Here is a 23492-nt window from a genome sequence, read left to right on the forward strand (position 1 = left end):
TGGGTAGTCAGAAAACAAGGAAAGTTACCGCTGATCACCGTTGATTCTCAGGCGAAATCAACAACCACCTCAGCTATCAGTTTGTGTGACGTGGACCGTAGTCCTGGTCCCAAAACCTCAACATTCTCTAAGTCCATTTTGTGCCCCGTTTCCAGTGTATGTTCCGCAATTGCGGAGTCATCCATTAACGCTTAATATTCATCTGCGTTTCTCGGTGGTCTGCTGTACTATGCTCTCCGACTCTGCTGTGTAGTTCCCTGGCCGTCTATCCTATATAGACCTTGGTGCAGTCACTACACTTAATTTTGTAGACATAGTCCCTGGTTCTGTTTGCCTGGAGGCGATCTTTTAATGGCACCAGTGCAGATCGCAGCGTGTCCCCCCTTTGGAATTCTTCGAATGACTTCCGATGTCCATGGTTTATATGGGATAACAGCGCTCCCGATCCACTCCCTGTTGAGTTTCGCTACCGATACCGACACCCTCTGCAATTGACGCCTAATCAAGCCAGCTGGATATCTATGTTCGAATGCTAAACTGGCCAAACCTCACGTGAACGTCATCGCTGCGCAAGGCGTAAAGGCATAACTTTTGGAGCCGAGTGTTGTCTATTGTCTGTTTGCCAATAACTGGCCTGCAGTCTCACATTGTCTACTTTAAATTCTCTAACTTGTGAGTTAAGCAACCGGAATCCGCCACGTAAGACTGAAACTCATCAGGGTGGCACCAGAGTACCGCGGTGAAACAGCGTTCAAGCAAGCAGCTGTGAAAAAGTTGACTACTTCAGATAAATAATTGGAGTTTCGGTTCCGGAAGATTATTTGACTCTGAAACGCATGCAGTCGGTTAGAAATATAAATAAGACTTCATGAACACACATGAATGGAAGAACCAGCCTGCTGACAGCTACCATGGTACTGTTATGGAATCCAATATGTGATTCCTACAACTGTATTAAAGAGACGGATTATGCTCTGTTTCGATAACCAAACATCTCAAGATTCTTGAAGCCTTCTGTTTTTCTAAAGATGAATTCGGTTGCCTGACAGTGCCTTCAGATAAAGATGATTCAGTTCGTATTTCCTAAATTCACGGTTGTCCATCAACCGCCCCGTGCCTGTACGCTGGTCGAAATATAAATCCGGTCAAATATTCATTGCCAGGGATAATAAGTTGATTCTTCTGTTGCAATTCGATGAAATAATGAATGAATCCAGTGAAACAGGTTGTTGGAAGCAGTGTGCCTGTAATATGGTGGATCGAACCTTTATGGATTTTGAACTCCAGAATAGTGAATGGCTCAATCGAGGTAGATAAAGCATGTAATGCTGTCGCTCCGTGACTACAGGGTGCAATCATAACTTAATTTAATATCTGTAGAGATTTCGATGATGAGCTCCAGAAATCCTAAAACGCGCTTCGCGGTGCAAGCAGTTTGGCCGCGCCGTGCCATCACTAGCATATTGGTGTAGATGGTCAGTGAACTGAACAAGACAAACCAGAATGAAAAGGAAGAATACCGGTCAAGTGACTCAAATCCCAGGTATTGTGAAATGCTGGCCTGTCCTATATAGGTCACATATTGTCCCTTCACTATGCAATGAGAACGAAATCTTCTGTGACAGCTGTCTGCGTTTATCCGTGTATCTTAATACATCATCGCCATTTTCACGTTTCAACGTCGCTGTTGATCACGGTGAACAGGTAGACATGGCGCACACGTTTGCTCACTGTATTAACATCGTCCATGTACCTCCTGAAGGAACCTGCCAACCAGCAAGTAATTGGTAAGTATACTTGTCAGTGCGACGTGCTGCAGTTGACATCCCTTCGCTTATATATACTGCCTTATAATTGCTGTCTAAAGGACCTGGTTTTCCGTCAGGATAGCATTTTCTTCCTCGGAATTATTCGCGTGAATGGTTGGGTTGGGTTTTATTCCGAGTTCACTGTGTTCAAGCCTACTAGACTCTTAATAACACGGAGTATCATCTCTAATAATTTTAAATCATGAGTACCAGACCAGAGAAAGCTCTAAAAAATCCTCCAACTGGTTGCGACTATTTCGTTCAGTTCCATTAACACACACTGTTCAGCAAAATTGCTGCAAACGCCTCGTGAAATTTAAGAAAGCAATGAAAATTAGCGGAGTTCTCAACTTGCAGCTATTCTCCAAATAAGAACGCCCTAGAAAGCAACCGATTATTTTTAACTGGACCTTCAAGTACAATTAATCCAACTGAGCCCACGGAATAACCAAACCAATACGCTACAATTTGAGTGCCTATGGGCAATCTGTGAGGCGCATTGGCACACTTTTGGGTTTGCGAATTCGTGACAGAGTTTCACCAGAGCTGAGCTACAGAAACAAAGTGTGACAAGAAGAGTCCTGCTAATCGCAACCGCCCTGTTCAGAAAGGCTTAAAACCGGTTGTTGATCCCTTCGCGGAGCTTGGCAAACGAGCTGGAGACAGTTCGTCACCAAACGATGGATGGACACCCACTTTTCACTTGCTTTCTAACCTCATTGGGCCGCCGTTTGCGATCCATGCTTTGTATTTGAAAGGAATCAACCATTCTTGCACATAATCTTAGTTTTCCTTCTACTTTGATTTCATTGGCTCGTTCTCAGTTACATACTGGGCTGGTGTTCTTGTGATTGTGCCTTCTTATCTTGCGGGCTATCTTATTCATAGTGGTTGCTTTCCTCCCGTTTGACCGACTGATCGCGTAGCTTTCCTTTTAAGTACTTCNATAATTTAGTCTTCCGATCTATTGGTCACATTGTAAACGCGAGCAGATAAGGAAGTACCCACCCAGTGACGCATTGATGTGTTCGATTGACAAAAAGTTCGCAGTTCGATCACCCAATCAACATCAAATAAATGCTCCAAGCTAGGAACATATCAGTCAGCTGTAGATCATCTTTTAACCATAGGAATATATCAACACATTGTAGGGCTTGTTACTTTAGATGAAGTAGAGTGATGGGTTAGATAAAACTCACTATGTAAACAATTGGTTTTACCAAGGAAGAGATCATGCTAATTTCCACAGGACTCTCGCAGATGCAGCGTATAAACACGGTGAGTGAGCATTCTATCCATAGGGCTCTACGGAACGTTAGATTTTTCCTCTCCCACTAGAAGTTAAACTAGCTTGACCCTACACCACATGAGGCTTCTTCTTTGACCATTTCTCCTGTTGCGGAACAGTGTGCACCAAGAACGGATGATAGTCCTTTTGTGATACAGTATTAATATTCCATCAAAGTATGAATATGTAGAGTGTATGGATATGAAGGTAGAAAGTAACAAAGGCTCCGAGCTTCACCTTGAGTACCAGCGGACCACAGTATGCAGTTTCTGATGTGACGAGATTACTGGTACAATACGATCGTCTGAGTGGTGATCCAGCAGAGTTCCAGTGTTGGGAGCGTGATCCAATACACAATATGGAGTTGCACGAATTCCTCCGTGTTTGGCTAGGGATTGCTGTAAACAGCAGTCAATGACGTTTGTCACAAATTTCTATGACGCTTATCTGACTGAGTGTTCATGTAGGCATCGTGGCAGGCTCATGTTGAACCCCTTTTCCACTCCATCTCATCCGATCACGGTTTTCTTCAAAAAGTCAACATAGTGTTTTGGTAGCAAAGGACCGATATCCAAATTAATGTTGGTATCAATGGATAAGCAGCCTACTGACAAGATCTAAGTAGAGGAATGCAATGTCCCAGAAAGGAACCAGCAAGAATGCCGTGAGCGATCCGAGCTAAACACAACTAGATTTCGGAAATTAGTTCAGCACCGAGCATTATCGACAGCATGACATCAGTGTTCAACACCGATGCTTCGCTGCCGTACAACCTTATTGTAGAAAAAAAGGACAGTGGTAGGGAGGGAAGAGTCTTATTGCTAACTTCCCGCAATCATTTCGAAATTCCTACATCTGCAGACACTCACTCAGGCAATCTGAACAGAAACTGACAACAAGAATGCCATTGACATCAACTAGCAGCATCGTCTTTAAACAGGAGCAATGGGGATCTCGCGGCCCCCATTCTGGAAGGCCAGTAGCACTTACATCACCCACACGTTTCGTAATCTCTTTCATACCCTTCTGCCAGGTGAAGCACTGAGCTTTTAAAATAAGCGCAGCAAAAGTACAACAAGGACTACATTCTCAATAAACCTTCGATTATATGTATCGATTTCTCCCAGATAAGAGGGAGGTACACACCTAATAAAACAAAATCACTCAACAGTAGTAAAGACGATGCGGGCGAAAAACAGTGAGAAGTATCAAAATACATGTGGGTGGTGCTTCCTCCCCATCTGGGCGTTCGGCCACCAAGAAAAGCCAGACGGCTGCAAGCGTCCATAAGAGCTAAACTCAAAGAGAGAAACAATTGTGGAGCACTCGGGTGCTGTCGACCGACAAACCGAAAGAATGCAATTAAACTAGACTGGTTCCAGATTCTCCATAACCTTAAACAGCTCAACGAACATATTGACCCGTTGTAACGGGTTTTGGAAGTTCTGTGTTTCGCATCAGGCGAAGTTACAGGACCCGACCAAGAGGGTTTAGTTAGAAGTAAGCATGATGGAATTAGTAGCACTTCTGTGCGATGCGGTAGAAGTGCTGAGTAGGAGGTGGTGAGGGAGATACAAAACCGAGCATTATTCGGGCTTGGTTGACAAAGATTTCTGAGAAGAGGTATTCAAGTGACTGTCCTGCTTTGGCAGAGGGGGTTCTGTACCAACATTGTGGTTGGACTGGTTGGGTTTCTCAGAAGCTTTGTGGAACGTCCCAGCGCTCACAGCAGACTTACGTATCTCCGTAGACGATTTTTCATCAGTTGGCTCCCCTGTCGACTCATCAGACCCCATTTCTGCAGCCAGATGCTCGTTGTCTACCATTTCCAAAACCCGCTTCACCTCTTTCGAACTCAGCTTTACGTTTTCCGTCCCAAGTAATTCGACAACCTGGAAATAAATGGAATATTGTGGTGAAAATGAGTAGAAAGCGGTCAACAGATGATGGACGATGGCGAGCAGCCAATTATGAAAAGCATCTGAAGCAAGAAGTAACAACTGAACGCAGTGGAAACACTGGAGACCATGAAAAATCGAAGGGCGATGGATTGTGTAGTGGCATGGTTAGATAATAGAAACCGCCATTTGACAGATAGCCCCCAGTATTAACCCAGAACAAAACTGGAGTGTTATTGGACATAACGACCCAAGTAAACAGGACAGGTGTTTTCGTTCCAAGTGGATTCTATTAATGATTTCACCTCTGAAAAGCAACCAACAAATGACGTGCAACCGACTTGTCACTGGCTAACCACAGGAGTGGTAGAAGTCAGTCAGCGTCGACAACAGTGGATCAACAGTCGAGGTCTGTACAATGCCAGTTGACGTTCAAATCACGGCCGTAACTTGCTTAAGAAGGTAAGTCTGATGCGTGGTCAATCTCCAATTGCTTGTAGACAAGAAGACCAAATAAATGACACGTACCAATACCTACTAACTATTTGATTCAACTACTTTACTACGGATTACAACAAGCCTGCATGCATTCGCTCGCACTAATCTGCTTTCTTTCCGAATGAATCAACCGAAAACCGAGTAGTCGTGTTCAGTGTTTTGATGTTTAGAGTCTAACTCTTGAGTGATTCCCTATCAGAATACACCTGGACTCATATCTATAACAAAAGTTCTGAAAGTTGGCTTGAACTGTTCAGCTTTGGAATCGGTTGGGAATGAGGTCACGAAGGTGAGTGTACATGTTTCAAACTGGACTTTCACATCTGATCACTTGGATTTATACGTGGGACAGATTTTCTGAATCAATCGACTAATTTATATGACACCTCACTAAGCTGCATCCTTCTGGTTGCTTAGGAAATTTTAATTGAGGTTCCATTAGCTAGATGCTTGACTGCATCGAGCGTTGTGCGATCCCGGAGTGGCTCTCTTAAGCACCTGCAAACTTTGTCAACCAAACCCGATTGGTACTTAGTCTTGTATTTTCCTCGCCAGCTCTTACTCTGCTCAGCCGTCTTAACCGCTTGCCTACAACTACCGTAGAAGCGCAAAAAACTCAAGTCACATTCCATTCGAACGTAACGCCAACCTAAACGAGGTCATACTACGCAAGGTACGGTGACAGCATTTCCAGTACCCTCGAAGGCACAGCTGATCCCGATAATTTACTGAATAAGTTCAACAAGCGCATCTAAGTATGAACTCTGCAAATGAAGAAACGATGTCGGGTTCATCCTTTCCACACATATTTTTGAGAAGCCCAAATGATGATTGTGTATAGGGCAACATTCTCTACAAAAGGATTCGGAACAGATGGTAGTTGAAGTTTCACAGTTTCGTACCACTCGAGTAGAAGAAGAGTGATATGTGAAATACAATCGTTCGCATACCAATTTGGTTTCAACGGAAAACTCAACTGAATCCCAGGTAAATCTCTCGTTTATGATTTTACGCCTATGTGTTATCGCTGCGCTGAAAGTATGGTCTCCAGAACAGGAAGGGTTAACAAAATAGGGAAAGCCAAGGCAAGTATACACATTGGTCTGATGGCCCGATGACGAAGCCAAGTATTGTACCCGGAATGAAAGAAGAATGTGTAACCGGGAGAAAAATGATCGACATTGATCGTTCGACGAATACGAACAGATTTAGTTAAGATGAGTCGGTGAGTAATGAAACAGGCACCAAAACAAAGCACATAGAAAGCGCCGAGTTGATTGGGCTCAAAAGATTATCCACACAACATTCAGTAATCGAAAACGTCAAACAAACAAAATCTAACCTGGAGATTCTTGAGCTGGAACAATTGTACACACATGCCGATGGAATGACGATTGAAAGTTTAGATTGTGCTAAGTTTACCAGCCAAAAACCAAAGTATCGCAGTGCAGTGACTCCAGCCATCTCTGTTCCGTTCACTTATAACATCTAGAATAGGTAGAGAAAGCTATGCACTGAAGTCAATAGCTTGCACACGTTCAGAATGGTAACTTCCGGTAAAGTGGTGCTAGAATGGAATACCTGTTACCAGAATGAGGGTCACAATGGCTGCACGGAGATATTAATAGCTCCGACTCATTTGTAACAATGCGAATGGATAATATCAAATGGCCCTAAAGTACAACATCCTGGGAACCCCAACATTGACTGAGGTTTTGATTTTTCGCAGTCAACCAGGTGACGTTTTGCATGGACCATGTGCCCATGCCTGCAAAGTGCACCTGAAGCAGTGCGGTGAAGTATCAGTATCAACACTGATTTTGCGGTCTTTGATGATGATGATGATATACCTGATGGAGAGAAGTCACTTTGGTAAACCTAGCATACTTCAAGCGAGATAGTCAGTTTACAAGTGAGCCGGTCACATATACCTCAACGAAGTGACTCAGTTTTCATGGTGCCTTTCGGATACAGTTGTTCCAGTCTGGAGAGACACAAAATTGATCCCTTCTGAAGATTGCTTCTTCTGTCCTAGAAAACTCTCAAGCTACTCCATAGGTTGCAGCAAAAAACTGCGTTTGTATAGATGAATCATCCCGCTCTGTGATTTAGGTCAAGCGGAAGGCGTAAAGAGAATGTCGTAGGAAAAAAGCACTTACTGATAAAACGTGTTGAAGCTCAATCTTTCCATCTTGGTCTTCGTCTAATACCTTCAAGATCTTTTCCCACTTGGTGTCATCTGGAACTTTCTGAATTCGCCGGAGGGCTAGAAGCAAATCGTTAATGTCAACCACACGTTGGTGGTCGGCCTGGATGGCGTCCAGCATTTCTGTCTGTTCACTTGGTTCGGTGGCGTGTTTCACGTGAATTCGCGCAACTGTCGTTAATGTCAACCACACGTTGGTGGTCGGCCTGGATGGCGTCCAGCATTTCTGTCTGTTCACTTGGTTCGGTGGCGTGTTTCACGTGAATTTCGCGCAACTGCAAAAAAAACCAAGGCGCACGTACACACAACAGCCATGGGGAATGAGTGAAAATTTGTTTGCGCCGATCGAAAAGCTAACTGACCTAATGAAGCTCAAGCGATTGGGCATGGAAAGGATTATGGAGCACCTCACTCTCGTTGTTTAGAGAACTGACAATCATGCACCAGAAATGAATGTAAAAACTAATGACCGATTGTGCACCACCGAACTAGTTTATCCGGAGCGAAACATTACGGCGTGTAAGTTTAGGTGAGCGAATAAAATTGACTGAGATGCACATATGGGGGCGGGGTTTCGACAAATATTGAAGTGCGCAGGCATACTCATGGGGATATACATCATTAGTCAGCGATGGATGAGCATCGAGGTAGCTCGGTGCTTAAGACGCCATCTTACAGACCGAAAGGTCCGTGGTTAGGACCCAACCTCAGCATTTTGAATGCTCCTGTCTAGGCTTGGGCAGCCCGGCAGTATCCCAGCGCTCGTGCCTTCTTCTGTTGGCATGACAGCTAGGCGCCAAAAGGTTGCTATAGCTGAAAGATGCGATTTCGATGGATGGACGCAACGAGTGGCATTCGGTGCAAGCGCTTCAGAGTAGACACCTTAACGACTTCCGGGTCCTATTGGCGGATTAGCACTCGGCACTGTGGATAGTTATGCTCTACGAGAAGGACGTATGGAATGGCTGGGTCGATAATAGCTACAAAAGAAATTCCTGAACTCAAATTTCTCCCCACTATCTCATGAATCAGGTCAAGGATAGGCGTACGAATTGAAGGCAATAGCAAAAATGCAAAAACTCGATTGGCACCAAATACTCATGAAAGTTCGCTAAAGTGCCTGCGTCGGTTATTAATGAATATGCATTATCCTTTCGAAGGAGCCGCTCATGATAAAGTAGCAGTGGGTCGGGTCATTATGGCACAAACATAGAGACCCAAAAAGCACCGGTTTGTAACGGGATGCAACTTGGTTGTTTAGTGGAGGGAGGGTCAAATGGTAGTTGCAATCACTCAAGGTGCTCCGAGGCCGGTAAGCGTAGGTTCATAACGGCATCGTATTACGAAAATCTCGGTCCATAAGGCAGCTAGCTTGGTCTGGAGCTCAAGAGATAAGTGTGTAGAAAGAAGGCAACGAGAACAAGATATAACGGTTTCTAATTTCCATGAACGCAGGGCTTATTGAAGGAATCGATAGTGAATCACGGTAATTTGTTTAAAAGTAATGGGCGCGCTCTCAATTCAGCTCAGTTTATTAGCTACAAGCCATGTACCGAAGGTAAGTTGGTTTCGGCTGTGAGCGTTTTTTTTGCCACCGGCGAAAAGAGCTCTGCGAAGCAGACATTCCCCTGGCAAGTACGTCCTAACCAGCATAACCTGCAAGGCGTGAGTAACTCATCCGTCGCGATAGAACGCCTCCTTCGTAACGCCACCGACGTAACCTGACATGCTCTCGACGGACCATGCCAGCACTTCAGACGCCGATGATCAAACACCGCTACGCGTAGAGGCCAGGTTTCTTATCAACAAAAGAGTATGAGTCATCTATAGAGGAAAATATCGGTAGCTCAGGTAGCGTAGATGGCCGCTGGCTTGTTCACTGAGCTGGGCAATTTGATTGCAAACGTTTCATCACCAGTCGCGATCAAGGGTCATCCCCTGCTAGTAGCACGTATATTAACACACGCGTAACACTACTCTACACACAATCACTAACCCACCGCTACGCATTACTACGCTCCCCAATGACGCACTGATGACGTCACCTCGATTGGTGGCGGAACGTTTGTAATCAAATTGTCCAGCTCAGCGAACAAGCCAACGACCAGTATGGGTCATATCATCGCGGTGATCCTCTACCTTTGACAGACAAACTGACAACACACTGGCACCACAGATTTCGGAAGTTGGCGAAAGTGCACTCTATCCATTATGCACTGTCTCTCACCGAAATAGAGTATTAGGGTGAGCATGGTAAATAGGAGCAGTGCAACCGATGCACTTATCGATATGCGATATCCATACCCTCAGGGATGATTGATATCTCTAGTTTCATTTGCAATACACAGGTTGATCCCGAGGTGAAATGGCAGAACCGACTCACGCCCCAATCCATCCGAACATTCGTGGAAGATAAAGGGACGTGCATCAGGGGAAAACATAATGACACAGAAATGGAAGTAGTAGCATTCACAACTGGGGATCAATTGGTATCACCCAGGGTAAAGAGGATAAGGCAGTCGATTTTATCCCCATATGCCCTAACGAAAAAAAGCTTTTCCGCAACTCCAGTGGGCTACACCTAAGTATATTTATGGAATAAAGGCGACTTGAGTTATGTGAAGGTTATCACAGTAATTTGTTCAAGATATCAGTACCGGCGAAATAGTCAGTGAATTTCGGGGTAAATGGATGAGGCATTTGGTCACGGTTCCGACTTGATTTCTACCGTCCAGCAATACGTCACCACTAGCAACAAGGGCGGTTTTAGATGTGGTGTTCTTTTTCAACCAACCCTACTTAATGCCAAGTTAATTTGCTAATGATTGTACGCTTTGGACGCGAGGTGACTCAGTGAGTAGAGCACGAACTTACTGACCGGAAGGTCTGTGGTTCGAAACTGACCTCTACATCTCGGCTTCTCCTGCCTAGGGTTGGGTGACCTAGCAATATCACAGCCCTCGTGCTTCCTTCGGGCGGCATAGCAGCTAGATATCGGAGTGTTACAGCTGAACGATTATCTTATTTTATCAATGATCGTACGACTCCATGTGTTCTGAAATAACTTATATGTTGTCTCGCCAGGAAACAGAAGGTGCTCTATGCTAAGTTAGGGTTGCTCAAGATTACACACGTAGCGCGCGAAACTTTACACGTTTCCCCTGCGACTTTCTCAACTCCAGATCTGCCTGAACGATCGCACGTGAAACCTGTACAGAAATCACTATGGTCAATCTGACAACCGGTAAAAGCCGCTCACCGTCCATTTCGTGATAAACCACAAGCACCCGGGGAAAATAACACGTATTACGGCTGGCCTTTAGGTGATCTCAGATGGCGAGTTAGAAAATGGAACGAAAACGGCAGCATTGTCCGGTTAGTTATTCTGACGTGAAATAACTGAGCTAAGAATAAATCAACAACATATAGTGCCTCAGTCAACAAACCAACGCGCGGATTGTCTTCACTCGATATGAACTCGTTAAGTTTACTCTATCCCATCAGGAGCACGAGCATACCACAAACGATTGGCGACAAATCTGATCCGAATATCGATTTGGTCTCTCCGACAGTCTACCAAACAAAAAATTCAGTTGAGGTTTCACTATAGACAAGAGCATGCGATATACCAAAAAACGTTCCCGAACAGCAAATACATTTCCGAAAAAACAACTCAGTTCCGATTCAGGCAGGATAAGGATAAGCCCAAAAACATTTGAAGCATAGATAAGCTGCTTCATTGCGCGCTTGTCGTCAAACGAACGACTCTGCCACTGCGCACCAACGCCTCCAGTACGTTTCATCTAAAGCATCCAAGAAACTGAAGTGGTTTAACCTACTATTCCAGAATGAAAGACGAGGGCATATTTTACATGCATGGTAGAACGACCGATGTTATGGCTTGGCTTCTTTCATATATTCACGCACGACCGTTAGAAACGTGGTCATGTGATCTTGGTTCCAAGAATAAAGTCAAAAACGCAGAAACTTGACAGGAGTGAGTAAATACACGCACGCGTCGTTTCACAATTTGCAATAACAACGTATAGTCTGACACAGTCCTACTCCACTGCATACTTTACAGATTTACTCAATGAAGTTAAAAGCTGATCGTTTAAGCTAATTCGAGCATACATAATGGGCACGATGCCTCCTCGGTTGGATGAATTAACACTCGTAGGCCTGAGGTGCCGATTTCAAATAAGATCAAAGATTATGATTATTGTGCCAAGAATAATGATTCCCAGCTGTCTATTGCGGTTAGTCAAAGAGACAAACGACATCCAGGTAATCTTTTGCTAGAGAACATTGAGTAGAACCAAGTGTCCTAATATGAACATAAAGATGACCACAGCTATGATTGAGTAGTTTTCAATTTAGGTGTGCAATCATGAATCAGCCATTTTTATGTTCACTTTTTTGAGAAATCATATAAGTGCGTTATTCCAATAATCCAATTACCAGTCGAACAGCGGCCGTAACGCGCATATTCGCCTTCATTGTATCATGGTGAATAAATTCCTTCGTAAGCACAGACGGACCAACTGTAGATTGCTCAAAATGACAAAGTGTCTACCAAACAGTAAATCTTTATAAGCAGCAGAGATGTTATCAGACCCTAAGGTGATTGAAAGACCGCCTCTTTGGTTTGATCAGCAAATGCAGGTCACGTGATCTACTCCACTGCCATTAGGAATGATGTAGTAAACCAAAAGAAATCGGGAGTGGATTTTACAGCCGAGGAACGCGTGAAACAAGCCAGAGGTATGAAATGATTAAGGCGCACTGTAAAGTAGTCAAGAGTCAAGGATTGAGGTGCAGTCTTCTGTTGAGAAATTCGAGACATTATGTCCTCTTTATCCATCTCAGTGGAACTGACAGAAGACGTGCTGCAATGTGTTAACGTTTCTTTTACTCTCCTAAGTGGCGAGGGCAGGACATGTAGGTAGAACCAATGTTGAAAAAAACACTGATTGGCTGATTTCTGCAAGTCACCTGATCAATATCGGGGTAACCAAACCGTTTGCTTCAAGTGTTTTGTGCACACAGCCTGAGCTACTTTGGTTTGATCAGCAGGGTTTCGCTTAGTGCTAAAACTTTAAGGTTTGTGTGGCACCATAGAATTCGGAGGGAGTCGATCGGGTCAATCCGATGGCCAATATCTAACAGATGTCTGGCTATTGACAATACACGATTGTGATTTGGCGTTTGACCCGACGGTTGTCCTGACAGCACTTGGATTACATACTTCCAAATATGTTCTGCCGCACGTTCCGCTAGGGACCTGTCTGCCCTGCCGATGTAGACGTCTACGCCGCTGCAGGAGAGCTCGTAGACTACAAGAGGAACAGGTGGATTAGACAGCATTGACTCACGCTGTGCAGAGTGAATCTCCTAGTGACGTAACCTAGGTTGTCTAATCCAGTGCCTGTTCAACATTGTTTCTCCTCTCTATTTACACGACTTACAACTTTTACGTCCGTGAATGAAAAGAGTCAAAGAAATGTCGACATATCACAGTATATGTTTTCTGTACAAAATTGTGAAGCGTTTGAAATACTCGAGGTATTGCGAGACCCACTCAACAAAACCACGGCAACTGCAAGGTCACTGATAGGAGCTTCTTCGCGCATCAGTCCATCGATCATGTTAAGGAAATAATGCAATCATGTACCGGTCTGTTCGACCTAGCACGATGGCTGAAAATCCACTAATGAACAACAAGGCGGTAAACTGTGCTGAAGCCAAAGCTGTAGTCCAGTTTCGGTCAAGTAATAAAACAAAAAGGTATTCAGACGAGTGCTACTTCGCTGGTATTGCAAACCTTGTCAGTTCCGATGCAGGTGGCATAGTAAACACAGTGCGTAATGGATAACAAGTGGTCTTGGCGTTTGAATAAGCGACAGTGAGTGTTACAGTACACATAAAACTATTCTCGGGCGTGCGGTGTAGGCAAGGCGTAAACCAAGAAGGCTCATACTGACAGAGGACCACAAACGCGATGTATGCACTACCAGGTCACCCGTGGAGCATGTGTGCTTGAGCCCGCAGGGTGACCACTCAGAGAGACGTAGTCGACAAGTTTTCGCAAGATTCGCTATGAAAGGATTGGCCCAAAGGGTGGATGAGGTAGGGAGTTTGAGAGAGGGCAGTAGTTGTTTCAAAACAATATTTCAGAATGAATACATGAGATGTTATCCAAATTACTGGGGAGATGTACGTACTGGAAAATGGAAACGCAGGCATATGATAACAGGCAAGTGCTCTGGTGCGCGATTTCGAAACAAAGTTGAGGGGATGCCCCATCCATACCAGGTGGCCTCAAAATGTTAATAGAGAAGGATGTTTCTCGTCGTAATTTGTGAGGTAAGTCGGGAAAATGGAAAAACGGAAAAGAAAAAAGATTTGCGCAAGTGATCCGTAGATTTCAGAATTTAGATGTGAAGGGGGTCTGAGAACCATGTTTATTGGAGGTGAGTGAAAACATCGGGTGCATTGGCTACAACCGACGCTAAACTCGAAAATGAGCAAATTCTGGCCAAAACGCAGGAAACTAGGGGTGCAAATATCAAAGATGAAAACTGAAGGACGGAAAGCGATGAAGGTTCATGCTGCATACTTGAAAGAGAAACGGGGAGGCAATACATAGTTTCTGGACTGGAAATGGGTAAAATCATCAAAGTTGGAAGTCTGAGCATCTGATACACAGATAAAGAGGAAGAACTCGGGGAACAAATGTGGAACACCAGGCTAACATTCTTCACCAAGCCGCGAAAGTCGGACGAAGTACGTAAGAAGCTTGAACGATAGGACCTATTATTTAAGCTGTGTGGTAATTCGCTACGCCTGATTTGAAGGCCGGAAATCCAACCAGGGAGTGTAATTAGCGAACCAAATGAGACTTTTATGGGTTTGGCAGTGGTACTTCCCTGGAATACAGTGTGAGCTATCTACCAAGATTAACTAAACAAAACATTAATTTATGGAGATGACGCGCAATACGTAGACTCTGGTGTTAGTATAACTGATTAAGTACTCAGAGAGCCCTGTGGATACCCAAAAATCTACAGTCCATGATTAGTGCTGAATACCCGATGAGAACAACACCGTTAGAATCAGTTGTTATTCTACAATTAGCGAGGGTGACACGCCGAAACACAAGGAATTGTGACCGCGTCCAGTCAGTTTGACTTTGAAAATAATGCAGCGTTATTCAGTCGCCTCCAAAGTGCCCCAACAGACTGCGTAACTAACCTCAATGTCCTTCAACAGTTGTTTACGCTCATCATTCAGTTTTTCTATCATTGTGTCCATTTCTCCAATCATTTGACCAACGCGAGCAGCGAGTCGATTTGCTGCTTTACGGGTTCGCTTGTCCACAGGTCGATCAACGGAGACCAAGGCTGCTTCCTGTTGTTTGATTCGCTTTGTCGTTTCAGCCACTTCTTCCTACGGGTAGAAAATGATAACGAGTTTCGTTCATCACATATCCGAAAATGAAATACGCGAAGGTTGAATAGAAGACTGGTAGAATTAGTACAAATAATACACAACTAAACGACGCTATCACGTACCTTTAATCCATCCAATGCCTCTTCTTGAAGCGCATCGGATGACTCTGAAATTGCGGTTTCAATTTGATTGAGATCATCCACAGATATTTCCGTATCTTCTTCTTTGGTTTTATCTACCACCGCTGCGGTTGTCCCACTAGCTGCAACAGGCGCCGGTGCCTCTGAAATCTGTGTAGCTGTGCCCGCAGCAGGCTTTTCATCAGGAGCAGTAATAGTTACTGATGGTTCAGAAGTCGAGATGGGTGAGATTTTATTCGTATCGGTGTTCTAAAAGGACAGAAAAGATACCGAGAAAGTGATGAATATTCACGAAGCAATAATTGCGGGTGGGTGGCAGTAGAAACATACCACAGTTATCCGCAGGTAATTTGTAACCGAGTGCCAAGGCCAAAGAATTTCTGCGATAAGACTACACAACCTCATGAATATATCGCAAAGTGAAACAACAGATTCTCATGATTCCTTCTGTCTTTGTGAACGTATCTTTGCAGAAATTGCATACTGACGCATACTGTCAATAGAGCGAAAATGTCGTCCTCGGTTCTTAGTCTTGAGATGGCCAGGAGTAATACAGGTGCCGTAAGAAGCATCATCATCATCATCATCGACAGCATGACATCAGTGTTCAACACCGATGCTTCACTGCCGTACAATGCGATATAATGCGATATACGTTTCGTTCGTATCACAAATATATAAGTGATGAAGTACAAACGACATGGTGCATGCCTATGATTCAACAAGCACCAATTTCTACAGAATACAACAGACAGCTAAACGGAGCATTCCCAACTAAGCGGGAACAAATGGACCTGGAATAATTCACAAGGAATGCGAGACCGCGGGTGTCTTCGCTACTTATAAAAAAGAGAAAAATATTGAGTTCATTGCTTATTGCACGGAAATATGCGCTCATACTCCGCACCATTACGAATAAGGGGCTCTAGCTCTTCGTCAGGTTGTACGCATAAGCAGGCAGCCATCCTAGTATAGAGTTCTTTTGAGTGCTGAAGGGATGTGGGTCGAAAACCAAAAAAAACTACTATTCTAGGATTCCGAGGCCAACCAACAGCCTAACGTTTGTGTTTATTCCCCGCTGCCCTAAAATATTAACTAGAGTCATAATCAGACGCCGCAAGAATGGGTGAAATTACAGTACCCACTCTTCAGCATGAACCCAACAAAGTCAAACGAATTCGAAAGGGTACCTCTGAAGCGATCACGACTGGTACGATCCAGACTACTATCGATCGCAGTGCGATTGGAATCCGACTATGGATCCGCAACTTTGCACCCAAAATAAACCTGTGCGACCTCTGAACTAAAACGAAACATCCGGTCCTACAAGTCTGTCTGACATTGACGTCACTTACCTGACTCCGTGACCCATTGACCTATCCCTCATAAAACGCACCGCCCCTTCCTTTGATTTCCATTTCTCCAAAGTGTATGTAGCCCCGATCTTAGGCTTTCCACGTGATTTCTGCTACCATATAAATTTGTGATGTATTAGCCAAGAGGAATTCGAAATTATTGAAAAGACGATCACAACGCGGGAGAGAGAACAAATAGTCTGACAATTCCGAGGGCAGCATACAGCCACGTGGTCATATTACAGAATGAAGGCTACGAGGGTCGTTAGATAGTGTCCCATAAAAATAAACCGTAGTAGACCGTTGAAGAAGGGGCTTCTCGAAACGAGTAGTGTGCTTAGATCTCATCCAAGAATGGCTGAAACTCTCGACACTCAAGCCTCGAACAAACCGTAGCCACCAACACGCTGTACACACAAAATCACTGCTAATTATTCTTCAATGACTCGATGACGTATATTTCTCGCCTACCGGTTATGACCACGAAAGAAGAAAGCACGTGCCCGGGATGTGCGCCACTGTGCGCCGCATGAAGCGCTTTCTAGACTACTGTCACGACTGTGGCTTTCAGTTATTCCACTGACTACGATGTTAACTAGTCGCGTCAATCCTGTCATGTCAGAATCCATATGGACACTTCGAAAAACTGCATCAGAAGAGGGATAATACGAGCACGAGACAACACAGAATAATTCACTAGTTGTGGGGCTCGAACAACATTGGACTACCGGAAGCCCAAAAACAAGTGTCCAAGCAATCCCTTCGATTACCGCCTATATGATCGATGCAAACAAACTTCAGGTGTGGTTTGGAAACAATGATTGCTATTCGATAGAGTGAGAGCGTTAACAGACGATACTAGCGGGAAAAGTAGGGATGAAGAAGTGCAAGTGACTCCCCGGGGTTTCAGCTTCATTAGCAAACTGAATATAAGGCAAGGTCGTCACAAAGAAAACGTCCAACTCATATACGGAACGGATTTCCGAGTGCCGGAGAACGTTACAGTGACAAGGGAAATGAAACAGAAGCCACTGTTATCCTCAGTGGTTAGGCATACAGTCTACCATGGATTCAACAATGGGAGGCTCTAAAAGTAGGGGCCACATGACTGTCGGTTGTCAACCCGAGGATATACTTTGGCATGGAGATCATCATTCTGGGCAAAGTAGTCTCCTACAGTCCCTACACAATGTTGCGAAACGGAATGTACGTGAACATCCTTAAAAAGGAAGTAGAGATGAACATTATAAAGGGCTCTATGTATCGAACTTAGTTCTCCAAAATGATGGTTAAATGAACGAATGTCATCAGAATATTAGAGAGAATGTAAACTTCAAACAACAACCATTATGTGGACACATAGGTGAGCATCGTAATTATTAAGGCAAAACGCAATTCACATTCCCCGAGAGCCAGGTTTAACAAAGTGCAATGCAAATCTGAAGAAGTTCGGAGGCCCCACCTGGCTTGTTTGCGCATTGTGTGAAGCGCCAGACAGATGCCAAAACGGTAAGCCTCTTAGACCCATAGAAGAAGCATAACAGCCAAACCAAACGTGCTGTAATGAAGCCTACCCTTTTTCGCGCCTCTCAAGTGAAGTGAAATTCCAAGTTACTATCACGTGGTATGAGTACACACCATGAGCAAATAGCCTACATTTCGCCCTCGTAAAACCAACCCCGCTTGTCGTCTCCAACAAACCTTGCAATTTTTTTAGGTTTCATTGTCATAGCACTCTCCATGATCCGTCCTTCTTCATCAAAATCGACCAACCACTCCGGTTATTTGTACCCTTACCGCTTAGTGTGATGCCAATCATAGCAAAGTAACATCAATAGTCCTATCAATTGGGTGAACAACGGTTATGATTAGCCAGAGACCCACTACGTGCTCGAAATACGGAAAACACAAGAAGCCATTGGTTGCTGTGTTACAAAGCAATTCCTAGTTCGACCAACAAAGAAAAACCAATATGCACTCGGAGTTGGCAAAGTTTCGAGACACTGCTAAGTGTTAATCACACAGTCGACCAAAGCAGAGCAAGGAAAAGTCAGATGGATACAAGTGTACGCGTACAGGGGACGAGCATCTTGAAAAGAAAAAGACCCCGTTCGAACGGACCCACATCCAAGGTGAAAATGAACATAAGAAAACCTTCCCGGGCTACGGAAGATCTAACGGGGGAGCGTATTGCAGGACTGGCTAGTAGATTCAGACAGTGGAAACGCAAACAGAAGGGTATTCCTGTGACTGATGCTGCAGTTCAGTGTAAACCACCAGACACTTTAGTCAACGGATTCTGATATAGACACTGAAGGTAGTTTCTGAACTGCAGAAAGGCGAGCAGAGTACAGTGAGGATGTAATAAAATTAAGGAAATAAGAAACAGTCGAACAAAAAATTACATTTTTTTCCTAAATGTTTAACTAGACGTACCACCACGTCCCGCCAACGAAAAGACTGACGGCCAAGGGGCTCGAGGGTTATCGTTATTCTTTCTATATTGGAAGAACTCGGTTCCATTTCCAATAAACTAATAGTAGAATGGCCTATTGATGTGGTTTTATCAGTCAGTTTATTCCAGCTGTATGGAGCAATGCTAAGTACAGCCCAAAGCGAGTACTTCTTCCCAGGAACACCTTGGATCTAAGAAGCTGAAAAACTGGGATTGAAAACCTCCACGAACACCTGAAAATTGTTATATTTGCCCATTATCCATATCTAAAAAACCTTAGGTGAGTGCAAATATCAGACATAAACTGTCCACCCACCTCAAACGACGTTGGGCTGACCGCTTTGAATGACAAATCAGCTAGTCAACTAGTGGAGTTCATCTAGACACTAGACTAGTAACTAGACCCCGGCTGAACGCGAGACCTTCGGAGGCATCTAGACACTAGACTAGTAACTAGACCCTGGACGGCTGAACGCGAGACCTTCGGAGATCAACGAATGCATTCAATCCCACAAACGTTACCGCCGAAGTGTCACTCGCCTTATGTAGGGATAGAGGTGGAATCCTCGGTCGGTGTTTGCTCAAGTCATTTGCATCTGTTCGGGAGGAAGGGACCCCAGTCGACCACGGTCAGTCGATAGGAATGCTTACTCTAGATGCCCTCGTAACGAACATGGTGACCAAACAGATAGCGTTACTTCTGTCGTAATAAGACTCCCTGCGACAAATACTCTCCGTCGTCTTGCGGTAGGTGAGGCCCTGATCCGATACCAATAGACAGGATTCCATCCGAATGGGTAGTCTAGATCTTCACACGCCTTCAAATGCTAGAACACCGGTATTCGTATGGATAGCTCAAAATACTGACGCTCCAGGATCTTCGTGGTCAGTTCTGCTGACCGATCAATTCTTCTAAATATACTGCAATAATGTGTGCTGAAAAACTTGTGGACATAATACGTCCGTTTTATTTGCATACTTACGGGTCTAGGTACACGAGGAGCTCCCCAAAAGCTTCCCAACAAGCGCTGGATGCCTGATCTCTCCATCCCCCTTCAGCACTGCTATTCATGAAATAATGGCAGGGACGCTGGTGGGTCCGAAACCCTGGTGCTCAAGTCGATAAAGGCGAAAATTCTGTCAATCTGAACGGATTTGTCTTCAACTTCGAACAGGGGGAGAAAAAAGCATATCCAAAAAGGTTGGTCGGCGTTAGCTCATTCTTCGGCATTTGTTCTGCGCCCCTAAAGCGTGGAGAAATGCACTACGACGTCCAAACGTAGGGATACTATCCGTAGAATATAGGATGCGAAGTCCTTTACGCACCTTAGGAGCTGTTGAAGCCGTGGGGATAGCACGAAAAAGCAGTCTAACGCTCAGGTCTAGATCATTCGCTAATTTCCGTGTCTTGTCCAAAGATTTGTAGTTGGGTCTAGGGATCGTGTGTATCGGACCGCAGTATAGGGTACTTTGTTGTACAGCTGTGAGACAGCGCCTCTGCAGTCGGAGTATCCAGGACGACCTGAGGCCTTTGGTACCTGGGTGTTTCAGTGGAATGAGATCGAGAAAGCCCATAGGTTGACTCGAACTCACTGACTAAAATGTCCATGGTTCGAACGCAACCCCATTCGCTAATTTCCGTGTCTTGTCCAAAGATTTGTAGTTGGGTCTAGGGATCGTGTGTATCGGACCGCAGTATAGGGTACTTTGTTGTACAGCTGTGAGACAGCGCCTCTGCAGTCGGAGTATCCAGGACGACCTGAGGCCTTTGGTACCTGGGTGTTTCAGTGGAATGAGATCGAGAAAGCCCATAGGTTGACTCGAACTCACTGACTAAAATGCCCATGGTTCGAACGCAACCCCAGCATCTCGACTGCTCCTGTTTAGGCTTGGACAACCCGACAGCATTCCATCCTTCGTGCTTCTTCTGGGTTCCATAGCAGCTAGACATCGAAAAGGTTTTACAGCTGAATGATCATCACTATTATTTCGACGCCATAGCTATAATAAGCTGGCGTCAATGAATTTGTAGATGATGCGATTGTCAAACTGATGCTTGGTAATGCGACAGGTATCTGACTACATGACTGATCCAGTGCCTGGAGCAGGTGCTAAGTATCTACTAAGAGTTCTGTTTTCCATCCCAGATCTACCGAGTAAGGTAGACCGAAAGTTGGGTAAAACGCGACTTGGTAGATGAAACTGAAGAAGGTTTTGAAAAGTCCGTATGATAGGCGGGTGACCTCGTTACAGGTATGGAGTCCACCTAACCTCGTCTTTTAATAAAAATAATATATCTCATGAGGATTACTGTCCCAGGGCATTCAAACGGTGTGAGTTAAAACATGTCCACAGAGAGCTTCGACAGAAAAATCACTGTCGCACTCGTTTTATGAGGCCTTTTAAGAAATGCGGAAAAAATTACGTAAATAACGGCTAATTGTGGTTGTACTTAATCGCAGTTGTAATTGTAAGAAGACACTTACCAAGACCTCAGCTTTCTCGGCAGCCACGACCGGAGCCTGATCGACAATTGCTTCACCTAATTGCAGCTCTAAGTTGACAGTGGAACAAAGGACACAGTGAGAATGTGATTTCGGAAATCACAAGCAAAAATTTATAGTAGACCAATCAGAAAGTATAGAACAGTAGATTCACAATAGTTAACCTAAAGTCCAGTCTCTTAGTCCATAGAATCACAGACGAGAATCTGTCGGATACGGTGTAGCTCGGCTGACGCTAATAAGAATTCCAGTAGGGTTGGGATGAGTGTAACAACTACACTACCATTCTACCGAGCCATCAGTCTTTTGTTTTTCTCACTGGATTCGAATTCTAGTGACTACGAGGCAGAAGTACCCGTAAACTCTGAAGCATCGATCATTTGTGTCCATTTTGAAAACACGATAGAGTGTGAGTTTCAAACGAATGTTATTTTGGCGTACCCCAAGGCCAAATATTCACCTGTAACAGCAATTCTGGAAATACTAAAGGAACACCTTGTTTCGACTCCCCGCTGACGCTGCTCACCACTGTTTAGGTTGCTGGAAAAAAGACTGCGACCTGAGGAGGCCTTGCCTCACGCGTGGGAAGTGACAATCCTTAAAAGGTATGGAGCCGGCTCATCCTCGGGTATAAATCAACTGTTGTCAAGTAAAAGGATCGATTACAAACCACATATTATAACTCAAGTAACAGTTAATAGACGAGTTGTACCCTCAAATATCTTGTGCCGGGTGGGAAACTGAAAACCTAGTGACTGAAAGGTTAACAGTGTATTCCGTGCCTACAGAACAGTATTCGCCGGAGAAAATAAATATGCTAATGAGTTCGCGAGAGTATATGACCTACTCGATTAAGTGCGAACCTCCGTCTAAGGTCACTGTGAAAGAATTTGGACGACCGAAATACCAAAACCATCTTTGTACGAGGCATCACAGTGAATCACTGCAACCTATCGATGTGATTTTTCGGAAGAGTGCAACAGCAATCCACCAAAACTGCCGTCCTACAGGAAAAGAAGAAGACCACCTTCAGCGCAACGTACTTTCAGTTTAGTATTACATGGGTTTTCACTAGATTTCAAACAGTATCGTCTGATGTTATTGGATGTTTAGACAAGTGCACTCGTGATTGATCCACTGTCTGACTGGCTCTGTAGCAACTGAAGTCAGTCGACCTCTCCTCGTCCGAAGTCGCCGATTGCTTTAAACTGCAATACTGGCTGAATGTTGCTGACTGCATAGTCGAAGCCTCAGTGAACCTAGAGTAGGAAGCTCTGTTAATTGGCTGGAGAACGGTTTATCAAAACCTAATCACAATGAGCCGATAGTACTGTCAGATTGCAGAACATTGGTGTCTCCTTGGGCTCTGCGAGGCCTGCAAATCCCACACTGTGTAAACGATTTAGAAGGGAAACATAGTTGCCATCCACTTGAGAAACATCCAAGCAGAAAAAGCCGCTTTTAGTTGCAGCATATTCCTATTTTGAGGTTTATTCTAGAAAGGACCATTTTCGCTCGGTTGCTTTGTTGGTCTTTCCGGAGTGGAACAACTGTAGTTGAAGGCGCTCTCCAGCCAGGCTCAACCGCTCGTCCTGGATAGGCTATAAGCCGATCGAGCGCTTGAGTCTGAACTACATTACAATGATAAGCGCATTTTGACTGGTTACCAAGTAAGTAGCACCTAGTGGGCCTAAACCTAGAAAAACAAAAGAATGAGATAATACACTACTCAAAAGGTTGCTGAAAATCCGTCGACAGCCCACGACCGATTTCGCCCTTCTTGGGGCTTTTCAGGTAGGCGCAGTCTCCGATTTTCCGCCAACCTTATGTTCTACTTGAAAACGAACTGCATGGAATTAGCTAAATACACTTATTTGCAAACAAATTT

At 44.4% G+C, this 23492-nt stretch overlaps 3 protein-coding genes across 3 annotated transcripts in view; 2 read left to right on the forward strand and 1 right to left on the reverse strand.

Moving 5' to 3' along the window:
* Nucleotides 1–16592, forward strand: part of T265_03592 (hypothetical protein) — a gene marked incomplete at both ends in the record, with an annotated part of 27991 nt that extends 11399 nt beyond the window's left edge. The window contains 2 exons of the mRNA XM_009168111.1: nt 5692–5781; nt 16443–16592. Coding sequence (XP_009166375.1) covers nt 5692–5781; nt 16443–16592 — 240 coding nt within the window. The remainder of the gene's footprint in view (nt 1–5691; nt 5782–16442) is intronic.
* T265_13288 (hypothetical protein) overlaps nt 4196–23492 on the reverse strand; it is a gene marked incomplete at both ends in the record, with an annotated part of 29480 nt that continues 10183 nt past the window's right edge. The window contains 6 exons of the mRNA XM_009168129.1: nt 4196–4988; nt 7652–7904; nt 12947–13092; nt 14953–15147; nt 15273–15539; nt 20427–20622. Of these exons, the coding sequence (XP_009166393.1) occupies nt 4683–4988; nt 7652–7904; nt 12947–13092; nt 14953–15147; nt 15273–15539; nt 20427–20622 (1363 nt within the window). The remainder of the gene's footprint in view (nt 4989–7651; nt 7905–12946; nt 13093–14952; nt 15148–15272; nt 15540–20426; nt 20623–23492) is intronic.
* T265_03593 (hypothetical protein) lies at nt 18700–18948 on the forward strand (the record flags this gene model as incomplete). Its single annotated transcript, XM_009168112.1, has 1 exon — nt 18700–18948. One exon carries the CDS (start codon nt 18700–18702, stop codon nt 18946–18948), a length of 249 nt encoding a protein of 82 aa, XP_009166376.1.

Source organism: Opisthorchis viverrini (genome assembly GCF_000715545.1).
Source record: "Opisthorchis viverrini unplaced genomic scaffold opera_v5_52, whole genome shotgun sequence".
In the NCBI taxonomy this organism is placed as follows: domain Eukaryota; kingdom Metazoa; phylum Platyhelminthes; class Trematoda; order Opisthorchiida; family Opisthorchiidae; genus Opisthorchis; species Opisthorchis viverrini.